Source organism: Haplochromis burtoni, unplaced genomic scaffold (genome assembly GCF_018398535.1).
Source record: "Haplochromis burtoni strain Fernald_Lab_line unplaced genomic scaffold, NCSU_Asbu1 Contig_2, whole genome shotgun sequence".
Classification (NCBI taxonomy): Eukaryota; Metazoa; Chordata; class Actinopteri; order Cichliformes; family Cichlidae; genus Haplochromis; species Haplochromis burtoni.
The window spans coordinates 3619820-3643381 of NW_024582363.1; the positions used below are offsets into that span (position 1 = coordinate 3619820).

Sequence of the window (23562 nt, forward strand, 5' to 3'; positions counted from 1 at the left end):
GAGGCGATGGGGGTAAGGAGGGTGATGCTAAGAGCCACAGGGTGCATCCCACCGCTAGCTATGCCACTTTCTCGCTCACTCTCTCTCCCTCAGACAGACACACGCACACAAACGCACTTGAGAACCAAAGCCTTGTTAGCTTTTTAAAATAATCAGGCAGTTGGATGATGAATGATTTAACAGGTATGGAAGGAAGGAAGCTCAGGATGCCTTCCGTTTCTCCCCTTAGGGTCATGGGAAGAGTGACAGGCCGACAGAGGGGTTGAGCTCTGGGAATAAACACCATTCCCTTTCATTTCCCTGCTACTGCTTTTCCTGTCGAGATGGCAACGCCGCAGCCCACTAATTTGTCATCAACTGTGAGAGGCGATGACAATCTGCGACTTTCTTTTGAAAAGGGTTCGTATCAGGGTGGATATAGGTTGGCTGACTATGAGCAGAGAGGATTGTTGTGCAGCTTATGCAGAATTCTGTTCATGACGTTTAAGGAGATGAATGTCTGACCATGCTCTGTGTGACACTGACTCTGATTCACAGTTTTTTACACTATGAAAGTAACAGAGCACCTGAGGTTAGACTTAGGTTTGAAATATATCACATTATGTCTCTCAGTTCAGTCCTACCTGAAAATGTAATACTACCCACTATAGAGCACAATAACACTAAACACCTGAACACTAAAGTTTACAATGATACTTTGCATTATATGTATATAACATTATAGGCTTAAATTCAACATCAGTTCTTCTTGCACCTTATGTAAGAGCAGTGAAACTCTCTTCAGTCTCTATTTTAATTTCATATAAAGTTGTAAAACTGAGAGAAATCATATAAGGTAGCATGAATGGATATCTTACCATAGCCCAACGTGATCAGCAAACACTACAAACAGTCATCAAAATTCAGAGTAAAAGACACGTCAAGTTAAAATAGGCAATGAAATGCTGCCCTCTAGTGCTAATCTTTTGTCTTTGCGGTTAGGGTTATAATGAAAAGTGCAACCTTGAAAGCCTGGGGGGGGAAGACAACAACTAGCTATATTAGATTTAAACCTTTGAGATTTAGCAAATTAACAGATATGAACCAATCATAACCAGCCAATCACATGGCAATAAACATTTAGGCATGCATAGAAAATAATCTCCTCAAGTTCAAACCGAGCATCAGAATGAGGATGAAAGGTGATTTAAGTGACTTTGAACGTGGCATGGTTGTTGGTGCCAGACAGGTTGGTCTGAATATTTGAGAAACTGCTGATCCTCTGGGAATTTCCCGCACTAACCATCTCTAGAGTATACACCGAATGGTGTGAAAAAGAAAATATTCAGAGAGGCAGTTCTCTTGGTGAAAATGCCCAGAGATCAGATGGGAATGGCCAAAATATTTTGAGTTATCACTTAACAGGCATAAATTTCAGATAATTAAGATGAAAAATATTAATTTAACTATATGTAAACCAGTTATGTTTACCAGTGTAGTTATCGCTTAAAGTTAGGTTTTAACCAGGAAAAAAAACTGATATACACTTAACAGCACAAATTCCAAGTACGGGGCTCAACACCCTTCTGCCTTGAGGATTTCTTTCAGCACACGTTGAGCCCCTTAATATCAGCTCCATAGCCTACCTGAGTATTGCTGCTCACAGGTCCATCCCTTTATGGATACAGCGTACCCTTCTTCTGAAAGTTGCTTCTAGCAAGATTATGTCAAGCTGGTTCCTTGAAGATGACAATGAGTTCACTGTATTCAATCACAATCACAGTCACTAGATCTCAATGCAGTACCGCTCCTTTGGGATGTAGTAGCACTGGAGATTCCAATCATGGATGTGCAGCTGACAAATGACCAAATGGACCAAACTCTCTAAAAAGCCCAGTACTAGCAATTTGTAAGTAGCACTGAGTGTGTACCAGGATTTTTTTTCCTGGTTAAAAACAGGTCTCGAGGGAATAACTATGCAGGTAAGCATGACTAGTCTACATATAGTTAGAGTTATAAGCTGGTTTCACCCTACATAACTGGTCTATGCATATTCCTATTATTTGAAAAAAAAAAAAGATGAAGAGTGTATTTCCTTCTTAAAAAACTGGTAAAAATATCCCAGTCATGCTGACTTTTCTTTAGAGTAAGGCCAAATCCTCTGTGGTGTGCCAACATTTTTGTTTTTTGTTTTGTTTTTTACACGCAGACAAAACCTGTGTATTTAAACCAATACAAGTGCTGAAGCAACTACTAATTTAACCAGTTAGACAACTGATTGCAGGTTTTTCATAATAATCGAGATTTTACTGGTTCCAGCTCCGCATATCTGAATATTAACAGATTTGGGGTGTAGTTTGGGAATGGGAATAATAGTTATTAGTAATAATAGTAATAATAGTTTGGGAACAATATTCACCCAAAATGGCCTACGATAAAGCACACCATCTCACATTGCAGAGGTAGTGTTTTGCATTCTGAGATCAATAACAGAAAAACTAACCCAGAGACATTAACACGCTCAAATATTAAGCTGTGCACACATTTCAGCTCTATTAGTGCTCTGCTGTCACCAGCCCATTTCAGCTGTCCCACTTGATTTAAAGAGAACTGTGGGGGACCAACTATCAAGTAACCTCATTATTAAAAGCAATTAAGCTCCAAAGGTGTACAGCCACCAGCACAAGCTCAAGTTATCAAATGAATGATGGATCCACAGGTGATAATAAGCAAATTCCAATTAATGATTCAGGAGCTCGTTAAATTTTGATGAGAGGACCCCATGGAGTCATTAAAAAGCCTTGAGACATTAATTCACCTATTAATCTCAGTTTAATCTATAGATTAAAAAAATCAAGGATATTCTTTTGTTATAATTACACAGTTTAACGCATTAATCACACCCCAATTAGGGTCTACAACTAATAAAGTGTTCATTTAATGAGGAGGTGCCCACCCAACATCGACTGTGTGAACACACGTATAATTAGATCACAGTTTTTCAAATCTCATCAGTCAGATTATTCTTTTACAAAGGTCACCACCTGTGGCATTAACATTGACGGAAATTATGCAGAGCTGGAGAGAAAGAAACCTGAAATGTGCCCATGAGGATTGGAGTTCAATGTTTTTGTAATCTTAGTAAATCATATGCATGGCATTGGTGTAAGCTGAGTTTGCACAGAGTGGAATATCAGCAGGTTTTAGAGGTACAGTAAAGATACACATCTGTTGAATTCTATTATTATGGCTTTTTAAATATGCTTTAAAGTGAAACATCTCCTTTTCTTTCTATACGCTGCTAAAAAAAAAAAAAATACAAACTCTCTATCACTCTTACCATCAGGCCTTTCTGTTTCATCTGATATTCATTTAGAGGTTTTTTTTAATTCTACTATATGTCTGCAATCAATTTGTTTTTCTGTTTGTCTCACTGAAAACATACGATTCCATTTCAATCATTTATCTGACATTCATTGATAGATGAACAACATCTGGACACCTTTTACTACGCAGGTTATTTACTTGTTTATTAAAAAAAATAAATCCCATCTAACTTTTTCTGAAGGTTGCAGAATTATTTACCCAAAAGCAAAATGCACATCTGCATTCAGATGCTTTCGCTGCTTTATGTGATGTGATATATCACTGAGCTCCATCCTAACGTTTCAGGAGCAGCGAGCAGTCACAGCACAGTAGCTAGGAGTCGGCTGTTTTCGGGTCTTTTTTTTAAGATTATTAAGAGTCGTAACTCATACATTCATGTCTTTTTAGCGTAAAAGATACGAGGAGAAAATGCAAACCAACCATTGCTAGAAATAGAAAGACCTTTACAATTCCAGATAATGATACCTAAATGAATTTGGGTTTATTATTTATTTGCAAATATAGGCTGCTCACTTGACATGACTCTCCTTGCGTTGGAGACTCGCTGTTTGCATGGCAGTCCATTACAGACTGAAGGACAGCCTGAAAATATTAGACCTACAATTCTCCATCCAGAGAATTGTAGGCCCCTCTTCTTCCTCTACACAAAGACACTTAGTTCTGTTATACGCTTCTGGTTTCTATCATGTGGTTGACACTCAGACATCCTTGCTAGCCGCCAATCTGAAACTCCAACTGACATGTAAGAGTGGATGTGAAATCGCCTAAAGTTCAACCTCAAGAAGACTGACCTTCTGTTTCCACGGGGAATGAATCCCTCGCTGGCACGTTACCATTACGATGATGGTGTTCGCTCAGCTGGCGAGGAAGCTACGAGTGACCCTGAACAACAAAATAGCATTTGCAGCAAATACTGCAATAAAAGATGGCCATCTTGCATTCTATCCTCAACAGTGAGGCTTCTGAGGTATCTCCTCTTTTCACGCAGGGACTGAACTCTTCTAGGAAGAGTAGGCAACCGAGTTCCACGTGAGTAGGCAGGTATCAAATGTAGTCTTAAACCTGTCAGTTCCGAAATTAAATGGCCTGTATTTGTATAGCACTTTACTAGTTCCTAAGGACCCCAAAGCGCTTTACACATCCAGTCATCCACACGCTGGTGATGGCAGCTACATTGTAGCCACAGCCGCCCTGGGGCGCACTGACAGAGGCGAGGCTGCCTGACACTGGTGCCACCGGGCCCTCTGACCACCACCAGTAGGCAACGGGTGAAGAGTCTTGCCCAAGGACACAACGACCGAGACTGTCCGAGCCGGGGCTCTAACCGGCAACCTTCTGATTACAAGACGAACTGCCAACTCTTGAGCCACGATCGCCCTTAAATTAAACAAACAAACAAACAAAAAGAAAACAATTACCTAATAGACCTATCAAGTGGACACTATATGTGCTGCCTCCTGTGCACTCCATCCAGATAGTTCCTACACCTAAACCACAGAGTATTTCAAGCATCCATCTATCCATCCATTCTCTACCGCTTATCCTTTTCAGGGTCGCGGGGGGGCTGGAGCCTATCCCAGCTGTCATAGGGCGAGAGGCGGGGTACACCCTGGACAGGTCGCCAGTCTGTCGCAGGGCTAACACACAAGGACAGACAACCATTCATACTCACATTCACTCGCACATTCACACCTAGTGGCAATTTGGATTATCCAATTAACCTATCCCCACAAACTATTTCAAGCAGTGCATGTGAAATGGACATCAAGACAAAATAACTGATGAAAACACCCGGACACTTTCTAATTTGTCCAAAATTCTTATGCGAAAATTACCCCAGACTAGTAAAAATGCTGGAGACAACATTTGTGCCATAAGGCCACTACCATTAGTCCAAGTAGCTGATGTCTGCCTAGTACTTGTATTCCTGCACAGTTCTCCTTCCATGTACACCTGTCTGGCTTCCAGTCATTCAAAATTCTCCTGCTTATCTACATGCCAAGAACAGGGCAGCTCCTTCCTACCTCCAAGTCACGGTCAAATATCCCTTGGGTCATCCCATCACTCAAGAAAACCACAGGGTCATTTACGACTTTCTCTGTTCTGGCTCCACAGAGATGAATGAGCTCCCACTGAAGTCGGGATAGTAAAAGTGATTCCCCAAGGCTAAAACCTCACCTTTTCATTTTATCAGTGTGAGAGCGCAAATGTCTAGACATGTCAGATCAGACATTAAATGGACTTTAACCTGCCAGCTTCCTGGTAGAAAGTCAGAGTAATATCAGAATGAGCCCTTGTGTAACTAACACGCGTAGTTTTCTACAGGTTCCTACCTCCTGCGTGCTCTACCCATAATGTATGTCAGCAAGTTTAGATTTCACCACTTGTGTATGTTTCTGAATAAGAATGACTCTAAACTAAGTGCTGCTAACTGCAAGCCAAAAAGTGGATGAAGTTCAACAAATGGATACCAAAAAAGAAGAAACAGAGAAGTGTTTCCTCATGAGTGACAATGGAAATAAATAAATAAATAAATACATACATACATTATAAAGGCTCTGCACTATGGCTCAGGTAAAAAACAAAACAAAACAACAACAACAACCTGATGAGAAGAATCCTGATTAGAAATCGTCTGAACTCAATTGCTAAAGTTGGTGGCTGGTCCACCTCTGTCCTCCTTACCCAAGAGGACAGCTGTTCCACACACTGTAAGTGATTTGTGGTGACTTAGTGACCAGAGACAAAGAAACTGAATAACATTTACGACTTCAGACTACAGAGAAAATAACTACAATTGCAAGTGCGAAGTGGGTGGACGCGCAATAAACTTTGATGCAAGGAACTGAAGAGATTACTAATGAGAGTGAAAAACACAGTTGATTAACATATGACCTACTAGTAACTCATCTCGAACGGTGGACTCATCTTGGACGGGGATGAGTCTGCCTACAGGAGGGAGGTTGAACGTCTGGTGTCCTGGTGCAGCCACAACAACCTGGTGCTGAATGCCCAGAAGACAGTGGAGATTATTGTGGACTTCAGGAAGCACACAGCTCCACTCCCCCCCATCATCCTGACTGACACCCCCATCACCTCTGTGGACTCATTCCGCTTCCTGGGTACCACCATCACCCAGGACCTGAAGTGGGAGCCCACCATCACCTCCGTCATAAAGAAAGCCCAGCAGAGGATGTACTTCCTGAGGCAGCTGAAGAAATTCAACCTGCCAACACGGACGATGATGCAATTCTACACTGCAATCATCGAGTCCATCCTCACCTCCTCCATCACCGTGTGGTACGCTGGAGCCACTATCAGGGACAAACAGAGACTGCAGCGTGTTGTGCGCTCTGCTGAGAAGGTGATTGGCTGCAGACTCCCATCTCTGCAGGACCTGTACACCTCCAGGACACTGGGGCGTGCAGCTCGGATCTCAGCTGACCCTTCTCACCCTGGACACAGTCTGTTTGACCTGCTCCCCTCAGGCAGGAGGCTCCGGTCCATTCGCACCAGAACCTCTCGCCATAAGAACAGTTTCTTCCCCTCTGCTGTTGGACACATGAACAATAACCGTATGACTGTTCCCACCACTAACACATGACCCTACGCTGTGTTCACTGCATCATTCCATGTTTGGCACTGATCACCACCTGCACTCATGTATATATCATGTATATATCTATCTACTTAGCACTTTTAATTTTAATTTTTATGTTTATTTAAGCGTTTCTGACAGTATGTTTTGCACTAAGTACCGCAGCAATTTCCTAATGTTGTAAACCTGCTCAACATTTGGCAATAAAACCCTTTCTGATTCTGATTCTGACTCTAAATACATTAGAGGATCCACACTACAGCCTGGAATATCTGCGAGTGACCAGCAGGCAGTTTTAAAGCGATGCTTGACAAGCAACTCATTTCCAGTGCATACACAACTTAAGAGCAGATCAGCACCCAGAAAAGGAAACTTTAACTAGTTGTTTTTGCACTTATCCATGTAAATGGTAGGCAGTCACAGCAGGTGTGCTGTGGCAAATGTTATCATAGTAAAAATGTAGGTGCATGTATGTTTTACTTTCTCTTGGCTTACTATATTCTTCACATTGATAGGCATGCCATTTGTTCAGTGCTCTGGTGGGATACGTAGAGATGCTTTTTTCACATCAGCTCTCTGGACTGAGCCAGTAATGAAGCTGTAATGTTGAGTACTAGGAATACAATCTGACAGGAAAACTTAATTCTTAACCTTATTTTGGAGAAGATTTACTAAACTTGCGAAGAGCTTTTTATTGGATTTAATTAGTGCATGCATTTTTAATGTCCCACTAACTAGTGAATTTAAAGTTATGGGTGTCTGCTCATTCAAGATTCAAGATAGCTGCCAAATTCCCAGAATCACAAATTGCATCAAATGGGAAGTTGGCCCCACCTATTCGCAGTTCAAACCAAACCATCTGTTTGCAAGAGGCAGCCAATCAGAAGGTTGGCTTGAAGAAGCAAACCTATTGGCTTGTTTCAAACAACTGAACAAGGGCCAGTGTAAAGGTCTAGTTTAACAACATGGATAATTTTAAACTGTTAAACCAATGCAAAATGAGTATAATAATCTTTCTGATTTTTCTGTCTTTCTCCTTCCTTTTGTCTCATTTGAACAGCAACACTGTGTGCCGTGGTTGCAGCAGTGAGAGTCTACAACTGCCAGCTATCATGTGGGTTCTGTGGTCTCACCTGTGGAGAGGTTACTCTGAAGGATGTCCCTGTGGTGGGGGTAGCAGGTCGTGGAGAAATGTTGTTCTGGGCCTGGGCTTGGGCTTGAGCTTGTGCTTGTGCTTGAGCTTGAGCCAAAGCCTGCTGGGGAACCATTACCAGCTGTCCTAACTCTGTGCGTACCAACACCATACCTAAGGAAGAGCAGGAAACATAAATTAGAGAACACCACAACATAAATACCGCAGAAGAACAGCTAAAGCAGCTACTAAAATAATACTGTATATTTCACATACTATACTACAGGTATATCACTGCACTACAACCTTATAAAACACTGCAATTTTACAAAAGTAATATTTCATGACAGGATCTAGACTTTGTAAGATGTTACAGTAGTGCACATATTATAATCAAAGACTGAAGTATTTGCTTCAGGCTCTGATCATGAGCGAATTACACAAACTCTCCCTTCGTTTTAAAGGACCAGGACTGCAGTTATTATAACCCCACACCTGGCCGTGATAAAATATTTTATTACACATTTGTTTATCTTTGCAGAATTTCCATAAAGAGAAAAGGACATGAGGTCAATAGTAAGGTTAACAGCATATTCTGATCATGCTCTTGAAAATGTAACTGAGCTATTATTTCTGAGGTCAGATGACTCATTCAAGCAGTGCAGCACAAAAACCATTATGACCACTTTCCTCTGTTATTACCTGCCCCTTTACAAGTACAGAATATGAGCTTCTATTGAAATTACACTGTTTAAAATATAACAGCTAAATTAGGGATATAAATATGGCTCATCTATTGGGTAAGCTATAATTTGAACTACTGGAATCCTGGACTACTGAATTGTTGTTGTAATAACAAAAGTTAGCTACATAAAAAAAACAATATCTACTCAAATATTCTTTGACAACATATTGCAGTCTCAAAGCATCAGTGGCTACTGTCTGCACACTACAGCTGCCCAAAGCATTTCTCTGTGCCTCTCAAAGTTTCCTTAGAGGTCTTTTGTGATTCTACTCATCTTCAGTGTACTATTATTATCCTGCATAAATAAACATTTAAATTGATGTTTTTTGCTCTAGGTTTACCACACACACACACACAAGGTGTTTGTGCTTATTGCATCTATCTGTATAAATACTTTGATTTCTGTCTTTTTCACCCCGGTTTTATCTTTTTTCCAATTACAAACAAACAAACCAAACAAGAAAATCAGGGTTTTTCCTGTTTCCAAAAAATTTTGACTTTGACCTTTGTGTAAATGAAAATCACCAGGACTGTAATGAAAATATTTTACTTAAACATTTAGTCAAACATAAAACACAGATTTATTTAGCAAATGATCAGAAATAACATGGAAATCCACAAACTTCTGTTATGTAAGGTACAACACTCCTTGCCATACATATATGTAGATTATTCATGCCCAAAGGCCTATTTTGAGCCAGGGAAAATCCGGAGGATGTCACACACAATCTTCTATTATGGGAGAGTCCAACACACACCGAGCCCTTTTAACAACCACAACCAGGATTCTCTGGCTTGGTTGTTAGCCCTCCTGCTAACCTTACCTTGTGGGATGGTAAACCCAGGGGGCAGCTGAATGGTGGTCTGTTGCTGAGGCGGTCTGACAATCAGTTGGGGGGTTACAATCCTTTGTGGGGCTGTAAGTCCAGGACGGGGTTGTGACTGTGCAGATGTGGCCACAGCAGGTGTTGGGGAGGGAGCTGTTGGCCTAACCATAGTAATAGTGGTGGTCACCGATGTGGTCTGACCAGCTCCACATACTGAACTAGTTGCCATCCCTGTAACACACGCAGCAGGTGTGATGGAGTTCAGAGGCTGAGTTATTGTTATTGTTGTTGTTGCTGCAGCTGTAGTAGTTGTTGGTGTGACAATAGATGAAGAAGTAGAAGGAGGAGGAGGAGGAAGAGGAGGAGAGGAAGTGGAAACAGTATTTACTACAGAGTTGACAACGCTAGACTGGGTTAACATTACAATTTTGGACTGACAATCGTCTGTTTTGGAAGCCCCAGTGTCTGTGACCATTTTGGTTTGGTTCCCCGGGGAAGCTAAAGAGGTAACGGGTCCTATACGAGCACCCTGCTGGACCAAGGCCGAAACACTGGTCCCGTTGCCGTTCTGGGCTATACTGGCAACAATATGACTCGGGAGTCTATGCAAAGCAATAGTAGGAGTCCCCCTGTCGAGAGCAATAGCCGACTGACCCACAGGCAGGCTCGCGTTGGATAAGGTGAACGTCGAAGTGTTAATAGAGGTTGTGACGGGTCGTCCAGAGTTTGGTGTACTTGCACTGGTATCCACTTGGCTAACGCTGTCGACCACCGCTGTGTTGCTGTTCCTCCGCGTTGTTACAGCTGCGCCGTTCAAACTCTTTATCCGCGCCGAAGCGCTCCTCCGCGGCGTCGTTATGCGTTTTCTCGGCGGGGTTGCTCCCGTCGACGTCTCACCTGTGCCCACGGTAACCTTAGAGCCCTGGCTGGATGTGGTGGTGCTGATGCTGGCTGGCGGCAGAGATGCCAAAGTTGACACACCAGATGCAGTCAGTGTTGTGATGGATGCTCCATGTGATTGCGAGCCGCTGCTAGTGGCGCTCACACAGTCACCCGAAGTGGTGGAAGGCTCGCCAAAAGAAGGGCTGCAGCCCGGTGAAGGAGATGTGACAGTCTTATCCGGGCTAACGTCTTTAGAGTTGATCTCCTGGCGCATCTCAGTTTTATTACGGCGTCCTTGTTGTTGTTGTTGTTCTAGTGTTGTGGTGCTCACTGGAGCTGGTAGCGTTTTTCCTAAGTGATGGTTAGCGGGGGCCACAGAGCCAGCGCCTCCGTTTTCGTCTGCTTTACCAGCCGGGTTGCTTTGTCCAGCAAGCTGTGACTCCAATGAACCCACTAGGTCGCTCACAGCTTTTTCATCCACCTCCGAAAAGAGCATATCTTCCAGGGGGTCGGAGGCGCCCGCCATCTCTGATCACAGATAGCCGTCTTCTATTTTTTTTACAATGCGCCTGCGTGTTACTAGGCATTGTGGGAATGGATCTGACGTCATTAAACAAGGGGGGGTATAAATGGAGGAAGGGGCGTCCTAGGTGTAGCCGTAAGTCTGTGGTTATTGTATCCTATTTATTATGTGTTACCTTCACGGAGTATTAATTAGTAATCATACTAAGTACCGTGCAGTTACACCGCCATCCCAAAGTAGAATATGAGGAGCTTTGACCATATTTAAAGAAAATGATATATAAATAAGAAAAAAGTTCAGGAAGAAAGCAAAGATTATTTTAAAACGATATAAGACAGTTATAATGTACATAAAGCTACTAAGTTAATGAATAAATAAAACAGATCTGAAACAAAGCAGTTACACAGAAGTTATATAATTATTAGGTCTGATTTTGGTATTGTTTTTCCCTTTTCTGTGCATCTTTTCTTTTACCTTTGCAAAAGGTAAGATGGGAAATATATCATTTATTATCCAAACAGTTAGTAAATTACTTTTTTACAGCCGTTAAAAATGAAGTTAACACAATCTGTAAAATAATAGCCTAAATCATTAGGATTGTATCTTAAATCAAATAAAAAGAAATTTGGCAATAACTAATATGAAATAAAAAATAAATACAATTGGGTAAAATATGACTAAATAAATATATGAAGTATTAAATTAAATTAAAATGTTTTTAATCCAACATACAATAATAAGATTAGAATTTCTTAAAATATGATAATAAATATTAATAATAAATATGATAATAAATAAATTATTAAATTATTCTTTAAAGTGGCTCAACATAGCAAGGCAGTGCAGGGTTGAAATGAAATGACATTATGAGAAATGAATCAGGAATAATTGGGAATATTTTTGTTATAGTAGTTAAAATAACAACAACAATAACCATTAAAAAAAAAAAAATAATATATAAATATATAATGGGTGAGAGGTAGGTATAAATATATATAATATATATATAATAATATAAATAATATGTGGTATTGCTGTATTTGATTGTTGTATATTGAAAGATTGTAATAAGTTGTATATTATATTAAGTACAGTACAGTAATTTTAGTAAAAAGTACAGTAATATTTAAAGTTAAATACTAAAATAATAATATTATTAGCAATAATTATGGAGTTTTTTTCTTATAATTTTTTGAAATGTTTGTACATTTTGTACAGTTATAGCTACAGTTTATGTTCTGCCAAAACAAGGCAAAACACCCAATAAGTAACGTTAAATAACTTCAATTTAACTGAAAGCATTATTTTTTAATATAAATCACAACACTGCAACATTACATCACCACGACATTACTATGAATTTGTTTGGCCAGGGAATAACTAGTTTCAGTTTTATTGGCATAATAGCAAACGCTAAAGCTAAAGACATTTTTGTTTTTTTATTTATTCTGATTATTTTAAGAAATCTAGATTTTTATTTATGTGTTTATTTGTGGTTAAGTAAAAATGTTTTCACAATTAGTATTTAGTTTGAGTTAGCCTAACTATAACTGCTCAGAAGCCTCTGCCTAAAAACATTGACATTAAAATAAAAATAACCGTTGTTATTATTTTTCATTTAAAATTAACTGCCTTGCAGGGACAGCGTCATCAGAGCTGTGGGAGACACGTAAAAAATGTAGACTGTTTAATGGCTGCGAAATTTTCTGCTCTAAACCTCCGGATGTAATCTCGTGTAATATCGTGAGATTATTGTGTGGTTAAATTTCAAACCTGTATTAAGTATCCTTATTTAGTGACTTATTTAATCCCTTTGAGGAAATGTTATTATAATAATTACAAAATAAAAGCCAAAACTGTATCGAAAATGTTAGTACCGCTAAAAATATATTTGTCACATCATTCGTTTCTATTTGTAAGCAAAGGAAACAGTGGAAGGGATGGAAGAGGAAAAGGAGGCGACTTTAGTTGACTAGGCCTCTACCTATCTCCCAAAATCCTTTGCGGCAGGGGAAGGAAAATGAAAACGGCCATGTCGTGGTAGAGATCAGTTGCGAGCGGGATTCATAGTGTCGTTTGACGATATATGTTATGTAGTCTGAGAACTGCAGGTCTGAAAAGAACGCATCCGACGCTTCGTGTGACACAAAACGTTTTCTTCGGAAGTACGCGTGTAAATAAAGTTAAAGGACGAAGATGAGCGGAGGAGGGACACCGTACCTCGGCAGCAAAATTAGCCTCATCTCCAAGGCCGAGATCCGCTATGAAGGAATTTTGTACACGATTGACACAGAAAACTCGACTGTAGCTCTCGCTAAAGGTAAGTTAAGGCACACAGAGAGGGAATACAAGACTCAAAGAGCGTAAAAGTGTTAAGCGAAGGAGAACAGCATTTTTTTAGGGTATTTGGCTTTGTTGGTTAGCTTTTTAGTTAGCCAACAGAGCTAACTGGCGCTATAGTTAAGCGCTGTAGTCCTTTGTTTACGTTGTAATTGTGGTAAAGTCAAATGATGTGCACCAAGTGACACATAATTACCACCAGACATACCTTGTTAAAGCATTAATTGCGGCTTATTGGCTCTTTTTAGTGTTTATTTTTTAACATGCGTTTTAGAAACTCTGATTATAATACTCTGTCTGACAGTATCGCTAAGACCTGGTGGACTGTGCGTATGGGAAGAGTACTAACTTTATCTCGAGCTCATTATGTGGAATTTATTTTGAACAATGTGGTTAACAAAAATTGATATAACTTGAGGCGTCTGTTTTCTTTAGTCTTTATTCCAACGCTAATTCATAATATTCAGTTCTAACATTGAAAGTTAATGTGAAGTCAACAGTGTTTGTTCTTAACGCAAGGAAATTCTCCTCCTTAATTAATAAAAGTAAAGTCGTGTAAGTTAACCTTTGAGTTTTCCTTACAGTTCGCTCCTTTGGCACTGAGGACCGGCCCACTGACAGGCCTATTCCTCCTCGGGATGAGGTCTTTGAGTACATCATCTTCCGAGGAAGTGATATTAAAGACCTAACAGTTTGTGAGCCACCAAAAGCCACCAGTGCCCTGCCGCAGGACCCTGCCATAGTCCAAGTAAGTCAATTGGTGCGTTCCATTACTATAAAACAGCTGTATAAAGGCTTTTCTTTAAGGCTTCCTGTATGCTAGCTCATGGTGGCACAGGCATGGCTTTATTGAGACATAAGGGAGAGACACTCACTAATTATTCTGTATATAGAATTTTTGTGTGTGTGATTTTATAATTAAATAATAGCAATTGAGGTAATCATTCAAAATAATTACTGAAATAATTGCCTAGTGGCATTTTGAGTTGCAAAGCTTGCTTTAAAGGAACTTTGCTGTAGGGCCATCGTTAACATTATTTCAAACACCTGTGTATTACAAGGATCAACTATAAAGAAATTCAGGTAGAAAGTGACAACTATTGTATTACTGCTTTTTCTTTCTTTGTTACAGAAAATAAGTGATTATCAATGTTTTTAATTATTGCATATTTTAAGAAAATTAAAGAAACCAATTAGAAAATACAATAAGCAACAAAAAAATAAAGTGACCACTTGTTGTAGAAGCCCTGAAAACCAGATTCACAAACAAAGGAGTCTGTTAAAATAAAGTGTATTCAAAGTAGAGTCAGGCCCTTTTCCTTCTAGATATGGTATCTTATCTATCTTCTAGATAACACTTTCTAAGATGTGCATTGGTTTATTAACAGCTTTGTGTCCAACCAACAGTTGCCCATTCATTTTTGTGTTATTTGTTGTTTTGAAATGTAGGCATCAGACATTTATAATCGTATCATAGTATTTTCAGTCATGGTCAACAGCTATGTTTAAAAGTCTTGTAATGTTTTTAACTGGATGTATATTTGTTTGTCTAGTCATCAATTGGATCCTCAAGTGCTGCAGCACCTCCATCATTCCAGGCTCCTGGGTCCTATGCACCTTTCAGCAGGGCTCCTGCCCCATCATACAGCCAGTTTGGTGTTGCACCCATTAGTTCTCAACAGTTTGGATCTACGGGAGCAGTTGGTAAGGAGCTGTGTGAAATAAGCAAGTCAACCACATTAAAAAGCATTAGGTTTTTCAAGTTCAAACCTGTCCAAACACTCTCTTGGATGGAAATGTAGCAGATGCAGTTAAATCTTTCATTGCTGATATCTGTCTAAATGCTACGTAGTGACCTCAGACAAGCTAAACATCTGTTTCTCAAGCAAATTTGGAGCAACACCTGATTCCTGCTCATTTGAATAGAGCACAGCTGCATGCTGCTTTGAGTTTCCTGCTACACACCTGATCCCTATTGTGTTTTGAACTGGAAACAGCAAAGACAGTTATGCATCATACTTCTAATAAACTGGTGAAGATTTTTTCTCTAAATGTACAGATTGGATTTTTACCTTTTTGTCAGTGAACATCTGTGTCATCCACTGCCAGTAAAATGGAAGTGTGTGAGTAGCTGAAGCTTATCATTCAGCTCTGACAGAATCATCTTCACTACTACCGTGTATTATATATTTTAAGTAGACTGGGGTGAAGGTTACTTTTACTCACAAATACTCCAAAAATGTTTTACACTGCACACAAATCTATTACAAATACAAGGGAAATGCTTACACTGTGGAGTCCTTCACAAGCAGAACTTTAATGGACAGTATGTTTTTCACTTAACACTTTTAATGTGAATTTTTTTTTTCCCCTCCATAACAGCAGCTACTTTGGAACAGCTTCTAATTGCCGTTTGTTTGTTTGTTTGTTTGCAGGACGCACTAGTCCCCAGCTGGATTCTATAAGAAAGAGTCCCACCCTTGAACAGTCAGTGAAGGCCCCACCATCATCCGCCCCAGCTCCACCTGCAGGACAGCGGAGTCAGACAGGGGCAGCAGCTTCCAGAACCACCACCACTGGCATCCAGAAGCCTCCAGACCTCCTGGAGCAGAGAAAAGGTAAAAGTGTAGGTTGTGGCTGGTTTAAAAAGTTATTTGTAGTAAGTTCATAACAGAGCAAAAGAGACATTAATCAGTAATGTTGATTCATTTTATTTATTTATTTTAAGAATGCAAAGCCACAGGATGTAAAGAATACAAATTGTCTGGTGTCTTTAATTATCAGCTTGTTGTATCTTGTTAGTGTGGAAAGAACTAAAATTTAGCACTGGCTATCAAATACTGCTGTTAATAGAGAATCAGCCTAATCAGGCAAGTCATAAACAAGGTGTAAGGCTTGTTTGATGACAAGAGTGAATAAAGTTTGAATTGGATCTTATGTTTGGTAATGGCTATTCTACAGAACCAAAATCTATAGAGTTTAACTTCTGAATTTATTCTTTTTAACAAATACAAATAAACCTGAACCCATGCTGCAGTTGAAGCTCATATTATTGTCTTCCTCAGTGCCAAGCCCTGCCAAGTTAAATTGATGACTATTTTCTTTTCCTGTTCAGCTCCTGAGGTTCCGAAGGTAGCGCAGCCAGATAATGAGCAGGGTGCAGTTGAAAACCGGGATCCCAACAAGCGCCAAGGTGGTGAGTAATTTGCACCTTCAGTCAGTAATGTCCACAACACTTACTGCTGTTTACTGATGTGTTCATCTTTTTTATTTTGTAGCTACTCAGCTTTGAAAATTTAAATATATAATGAAAAGCTTTATTGGATTCATGTTGGGATGGCAGTGCCTTTCCTGAAATGCTTTCGGCTAATTTCACGTCAGCCAATTCTCAAAAGTTCCTTCAGAATGTACTTTTGTAATTTATCAAGTGGGAAGCACTATTTTTCTTTTTTAAAGTTTAATACTTAAGTTTGTTTCTGTTGTTTCTCAGCTGGTGTTCAGTCTTCTAACCGCCGTGGCCGTGGAAGAGGAAACCGCAGCAGAGGCAAAGTAAATATGCGCAGGGATGGCACAGTGAAGTTTGACGAAGACTTTGACTTTGAGACTGCCAACGCCCAGTTTCACAAAGACGAGATTGACAAAGAGCTCCAGAACAAGCTCAAACTCAAAGGTACCACTTAAACAAGTTCTAAACTGCAGCAAGTAAAATTGGAGGTTAAATATACCATGATACATATGTGAACATTTCTGCCATTTTAAGTTGTTTGATTTTACAACATTTCTTCCTACAGATGACAAAACTGAAAAGGCACTCAATGGGGAGGAATCAGAGCATCCAGCCAATGAAGGTGCTGCTGAGGAAGAGGAGGCTGTGATAAATACCTGCTACTATGACAAGTCAAAGTCCTTCTTTGATAACCTGTCCTGTGATGATACCAGGTACCTCAATACATCCATTTATTTATTTTTAATCTATTCTGTGGTGGATTAGTTACACAAGGGCATGTTAAGATTTGAGTGACTTAAGTTTTGTCACCGCATCTGTAGAATTTATTTTCAGCGAATGTAAGGGAAACCAAATTTTAAATATTCTGCAATGAAAAATTTCCCAGACCTGTAAACAGGGCATCTAAAACCACTTTTGATAAGAGTGAACCTGCTGCAGTCTTCTAAACAACTGGTGTTGCAACTCTGACTGGTACATGAATAATAGAAACTAGGGCTGCTCGATTATGGCAAAAATGATAATCACGATTATTTTCACTGAAATTGAGATCTCGATTATTTGGCGATATTTATTTAACAATAACAATGTATTGAATAATAACTTTAAAGATTGTAAAAAAAAATTAATATAAAAGTGTACAAATACTGATAACAGTGCAAATGTTTGCAATATGAAAAATGTAAACATCTATGTTTAGTGAACTTTGCAGTGTTGCTCTGTGGTGCAGCTACGACACTGTAGCAAAGTTTACACACTATGTCTACTTGAGTCACGTCTGACTCCGCGAACCCATAATGTTTCCACACCACTAAAGGTTTTTGTTTTTTGTTTTTTTACCTCTCTTTTCAATCAACGGCAGTCACTCTCCTCTCCAAATAACTTGTGCTTAGCTTTCCGAGCTTCTCTCGGGTCCTCTTAATCAGCGGTCCCCCCTCGGACCGGTACCGGTCCGTGAGTCGTTTGGTACCGGGCCGCGAGAGTTGAGGCTCAGGTGTGAAATGTATAGTTTTCAGGGTTTTTATCGGTTTTCAGCGTTATTTTGTTATCGTTTTTATCGTTTACTCGGTTTTCCTGGGTCTTTTCACGTGTGTTATGAATAAATCTTTTTTTCGGTACCGGTACTAGTTTTATTTTGTTGTATTTATCCGCGACACCTTAAAGGCCGGTCCGATGAAAATATTGTCGGGCATAAACCGGTCCGTGGCGCAAAAAAGGTTGGGGACCGCTGCTCTTAATTGTTGTGACACGTGTTCGAAATGCAGAGAGGTGCGCTCGATTTGCCACACGGAGCAGCGCGAGAGTAAAGCACGAGGGAGGGGCTAATAATCGGCTCAGTCATTTTTAATGATCGTTGAAAGCCCAGATCGTAATCGAGATTAAAATTCGATTAATTGAGCAGCCCTAATAGAAACTGAAAAAAGAAAGTCACAGAACACTTCATTTTATCTGAGAGTTGCACCGTCTATATCTCTCATGTGAAGTCTCACATGTAGTCATAATAGATTTAAAAAGATACACTTGTTTTCAGCCTGGCCAGATTATATATTAAAAAAATAAATAAAATAAAAAATCGAGATTTACACAACAAGCAGATTTGGCATGTGAACTGTCAGCAAGGTTCTTCAAAGATGTGTAGAGCTGCACTTAAGAAAAAAAAAGGTGAGAATCTGTGTTTTTTGTGCCCCTCTGGAGATTCTGCAGTCTGCCTCTGCATAAACTATGCTTTGTATTTAATCAATACGCTGAAAGACTTTTGTTTCTATCTCTTTCAATAAAACAAGTGAAAGAGGCTTTTCCAAAGGGAGAATTTTTCTGTTAGTCGAGGCTTTGCATGTGAATGGGACACCGAATTGCTACTAGTCCATCCATTGCCGCCCACTGAAGCACTAAAGATGTTTGGGTTTTTTGTGTGTGCAGGAAAATCCAAAAAAAAAAACTTTTTAATGTTCTGTCATCTTCTCAAAGTTGGAACTTCACTAGTGTACAGCCGCTTTTTTATTTTATTTTTATTTTATTTTTATTTTTTTAAGTTCTTAATGCTTGGTTTGTTCACTCTCTAATGAATTTTTGATTTAAAAAAAATTTCATGTTAGCCTGTGATGCCTCGCTTTATGTCGTGTAAATTTATTTTCATGTGACTTTAAAAAAAAAAAAAAAATCTGTATCCTTATTGATGTCTGTGTCTCAGGGATCGTAGGCCAACCTGGGCTGAAGAGAGACGAATGAACGCTGAGACATTCGGCATCCCTCTGAGGCACAACCGAGGAAGAGGTGGTTTCCGCGGTCGAGGCTTCATGGGGCCTCGTGGAGGCAGAGGGCGACCGGTAAGCAGAGGCTCCTTCGGACCACCCCGAGGTGCTCCACCTGGATTCAGAGGCGGATTCAGAGGTGGCAGAGGAGGCCGGGATTTCTCTGATTTCGAATACAGGGTAAATCCTTTATGAACTCATTATAGACGGTATAAGATGGACTTAGCTTCCAGATGTGAAAAGTAAATTGCAATTTACTAGTGCATTGTGTTCTGTTCAGTGGCCACCCTTGTGGTCTTGTAGGGGTCAGTGAGCAACAAAGACTCAGTATATCAGTAGGTACCTTCCCAATGAGCTTGAGAACTCACTAGTTTAAGGACATTGTCTGAAACATTAAGTTCATTGTGTAAAATATGGCCATTCTAAGAGTGAAAGTCCAGTTTCATTTGACTTCCCTCTTCAGTTATCATGACAGCAAAAATGTTCATCTTAAGGCATCATACCAGGATTTTTGCTCAACAGTGAGGTGTCATCGAGGCTGTGTCCATCACTTATGATCTCTGAAGATCTCACATGTTTGTTTGTTTTTTTCCTAGCAAATAAAGCAGATTGGAAGAAATGATTAACTTTTGTTTTGCATTTTTGCAGAAGGAGAACAAGGTGGCTGCGTAGTACTGCAGTGATGGATCCACGATGAATGGTAGCCAGTCATCATGAAATTATATTCATCCTACAAATTTTCTCAGCATTCAACAGACAAAAAATGAAGACATCTTGTTGGTCACCAGCACCACGGTGGACTGTTCAGGCAGTGAGAGTGCCGCTCCCTCTCTCAGCTTCACAATGAGGCTTTTTGTTTTTTGTTTAGTTATTTTGCCCCAGAAATATTAGTTTGATAAGCAGTCACCGGATGGACAGGAACACGTGTAAATATACCATGTTTTGGAGTTTGTTCTCGTAATTTACAGTATTGTTTGATATTGAATGCTGTATCCAGAGTGCCCTCTGATACTGTGAGCGGATCACAGTCGGTGTGATCGATAGCTTTATTTTATCTTTTTTCAGTTCCCCTCGACTCCGTTTGATATATTTCTTTGACACCAAAATTCAATGCATCACCTGTTGCACTTTTTTTTTTCTCCTCTCAGACGCATGTGTTCAGTATCCTTTCTCGACTTTAAGCATTTTATTTTTCATTAAATCATTGTCAAATGTAGTGAGATCAAAGCCAGCTGAAAAAGCAAAAATCTGAACTTTACTGAATGTATTCTGATCTCATTTTATTCTTCCTGCTCCACAGCAAATTTATTGCCCACCAAAAAACCCCCAGTCCCTCCTAGTTTTTAAGACGTATGTATTCAGTAAGTAGATCAGTCAGTCCTCATAAATCAGATGAATTCTTTCAGCTTTAGGTTGGCAGCCTAGTGCAGCCATTCATTTGATATATGCAGTTTACAGCATATTAGGTATAGATGTATATGTTGACTGCCGTATTTCTTTTTTTTTTTTAAATTTTTTTTTAACAGTTTCCTGTTATTTGTACCTTTGAGGAAATATTCATTATTAGTAAAATCTGTAGAAGGTGTTTTGTTTTTCCTGTAGGGAAGGACACCTAAACAGGTTAAAACTGACAAAAAACCCAAAACAATGACGTGTTTGAGCTAAACTGATTGTCTGCCAGAAGTATGTGTTATCATTTAAGTACCTGTTAAATGTCCCAAACATGTGGAGTCCTCTGTTAATTTCAGCTTACTTTTGAATTGTCTTACAGTGTTGTCCTCTGAATTGTCGTCTCCCCCACCCTCCCTACTGTTACTACACTCAGCTGTGTCAGATTATTTACTGAAAATGGGAAATATTGTGGATTAAATGATGTCTCAAAGCATATGTTCAAACAAATGACAGCGATGCTGATAGGTGTCAGCCTTCCAGCTTGTTTGTAGCGCTCTTGTTGCATTGTGGTCAGTGTGATTGTTCTCTGAAGTGAATTTATTTTTATTGACTTTGAACAAAGGGACAAGAACTGGATGTGGTGGGATGCCTCTTTTTCTTTTTGGCTCTGATTTAGTGCTTTAGGGAGTGCCTTCAGAGTGGTGGGTTTTTGTACAGCTCTCCCTTTAACGAAAAGGTTACCTTTTCAGACAAGTATCAAAAGCACTACAAGGTGAAATAGATCCTTTCCCGTAGCTTTGGTTGTTTAGAACAGAACAGTTCATGTGAAAGTGGGCCGTTTAGCCGGATTAATCACAGACAGCCGATCACTGCATGGTAGTCGTAAAAAGCATCATTCTATAGGGGCTTTCTCAATAACCAGCAGGATTAAATTTGAGACAAAATATTACTGAACGATTCACAACTGACATGTTTTCATATGTTTGCTACTGCTTCCAGTCACTGGAATTGTAAAACAGGAATAGTTTTCTTGAGAAGCAAAATGGAGTTTTTACGTAAAATAAAGAGTTGTACGATTTATGTCTTGGTTTTTTGTTTTCCACGTGACCCTACATTTTTCCCACAAATCCTGCAGTGAGTTGCATCTACGTCATCCTTTGTTGCAGAAGTTCCTGTACACACTCACGGGCGCAGTCTGTAAGGTTGTATTTTTAAAGAACTTGCCTATTAGAACATTTAAAAAAAGGCCTTAACACGGTTTCTCATATTTGATACATGTTTGGAGTCTTTACATTATTATTGCACAGCAATTGGCATTATTAAGCAATAAATAGCAAAAATGGTTGACATAGCAAATACACACAACTCACATGCAGATTTGTTTTTCTTTGATACGATGGTCAATAAAAGATCAAATTTTTTAAAAAAAAATTCATGATAAAAGAATATTCACCCACTGCTCACCTGATTAGGTAGATATCAAATATATAGATCCTCTGGGCTGTTTCAGAAACCGCTGATCTAAAGTCAGATTCTGTCAGCTTGATAGGTTTGAGACATGACTTTCTTTGGTAATTGGGACATTTCAGTTAATCTTGCAATTAAAATTACTACTACAGCAGCATAAAGAATAAAACAAAGGATGATCTACAATTTAAACATTATTCCTGGGAAATCGAATGAGAGATGAAACATCTTTGCAAATTTACACAAGTCCAGTTTCCTTCTTTTTCAAGCTCTTGGGTCCAAAACGGCCTGAGACATCACACTTCCGCCTCCATGTTTGATAGTTGATGCCACACACAGTGGAACCATCCTTTCACCTACCCGACAGCGTACAAAGATCCTGAGTGATGAACTGAAGATTTCAAATTTTGATTCATTAGTCCCTAATACCTTCTTCCAGTCTTCAGTAGTCCGATGGTGGTGTTTCATGGCCCAGGCAAGCCTCTCTGCCTTATTCTGACCTCTTAGCAATGGCTCTCTTACTCCAACTCTTCCTGTCAAACCTGCAGCCTGCACAGTAGTTCTTGAGGACTGGAGTTTGAGACCCCTGTCCTACAATATTGGCCACTCCAACAATCAGAGGATTCCCTATGATCAAGCATTAAGCAACAGTGGGGAGAAAAAACTCCCTTGTAATAGGAAGAAATGTCCAGCAGAACCAGGCTCAGGAAGGGACAGCCATCTGCCATGACTGGTTGGGGTGGAGGGAGTGAAAATTTAAAAAAAAAAAAAAGCCAAGGTGATAAATATTGGAGCAAGTTGATTATTTTTTTGTTAAAATATTAAGCTGTTGTTATCAGGTTTAAAGGAGTATTGGATTTGCATTGTTTGCACTGTATTTCTGCTGTTGATTACCTTTTCCAACCCCTACTTGTGGTTTTGTCACTTTTGTCTGGGGTCAAAGAAGCAATGCTGGAGACTTGTGTCCCCCTCTGCTCCTCATTTTAATGCAGGGGGAACTCTCAGGCCAGGGTCAAAAAAGGGATGCTTGAGAACCTCCAAGGGTTTGATGCGCTGGTTTGCAAGCAAGGCCAACATCTGTTTAATCAGGCTGACCAATAAATCTGTGCCACTTTCAGGTCCTGTTCTAACTGTGATTACTCGTTTGAGGTCATCAAGATGCTGCAGTGTTATATGTCGAGTGTCCTTGGATTGGTATCCTGTCTCATACTGAAATTGCTCTTCTGTCTTAAATGTCCAGCGCTGTTTGCTGTGGTCGTTTTTTCTGAAATAATATTCTGTGGCCATGCTACAGTCTAGAATATAGTGTGGTGG

The 23562-nt window shown here is 39.7% G+C and overlaps 2 protein-coding genes across 4 annotated transcripts in view; one reads left to right on the top strand and one right to left on the bottom strand.

Moving 5' to 3' along the window:
• The window catches only part of LOC102302272 (transcription initiation factor TFIID subunit 4), a 94971-nt gene extending 83856 nt beyond the window's left edge, over positions 1-11115 (bottom strand). For both annotated transcript variants that reach the window (XM_014333477.2, XM_014333474.2), the window contains exons 1-2: positions 9666-11115; positions 8098-8270 (exon numbers count right to left, since the gene is read on the bottom strand). In XM_014333477.2, coding sequence (XP_014188963.1) covers positions 8098-8270; positions 9666-11076 — 1584 coding nt within the window. In that variant the 5' untranslated portion in view covers positions 11077-11115. The remainder of the gene's footprint in view (positions 1-8097; positions 8271-9665) is intronic.
• Positions 11116-13061: 1946 nt separating this feature from the next.
• Positions 13062-21861, top strand: lsm14ab (LSM14A mRNA processing body assembly factor b). 2 transcript variants are annotated; one of them, XM_014333465.2, is made up of 9 exons: positions 13062-13393; positions 13998-14173; positions 14967-15117; positions 15849-16031; positions 16529-16609; positions 16904-17083; positions 17205-17352; positions 19329-19569; positions 20038-21861. In XM_014333465.2, exons 1-9 carry the CDS (start codon positions 13270-13272, stop codon positions 20059-20061), a joined length of 1308 nt encoding a protein of 435 aa, XP_014188951.1. In that variant the 5' UTR covers positions 13062-13269; the 3' UTR covers positions 20062-21861. The 2 variants fall into 2 exon arrangements, with proteins under 2 accessions (XP_014188951.1, XP_005913063.1); XM_005913001.2 differs by having other exon boundaries at positions 13063-13393; positions 13998-14161.
• Positions 21862-23562: the final 1701 nt, after the last annotated feature.

Excerpts from the sequence above, each read along its gene's own strand:
- lsm14ab (XM_014333465.2), top strand. The coding sequence starts at position 13,270 with ATGAGCGGAGGAGGGACACCGTACCTCGGCAGCAAAATTAGCCTCATC. Across the intron at positions 13,394-13,997 it reads GACTGTAGCTCTCGCTAAAG|TTCGCTCCTTTGGCACTGAG; the intron begins GTAAGTTAAGGC and ends TTTTCCTTACAG. Across the intron at positions 17,353-19,328 it reads CTGTCCTGTGATGATACCAG|GGATCGTAGGCCAACCTGGG; the intron begins GTACCTCAATAC and ends TCTGTGTCTCAG.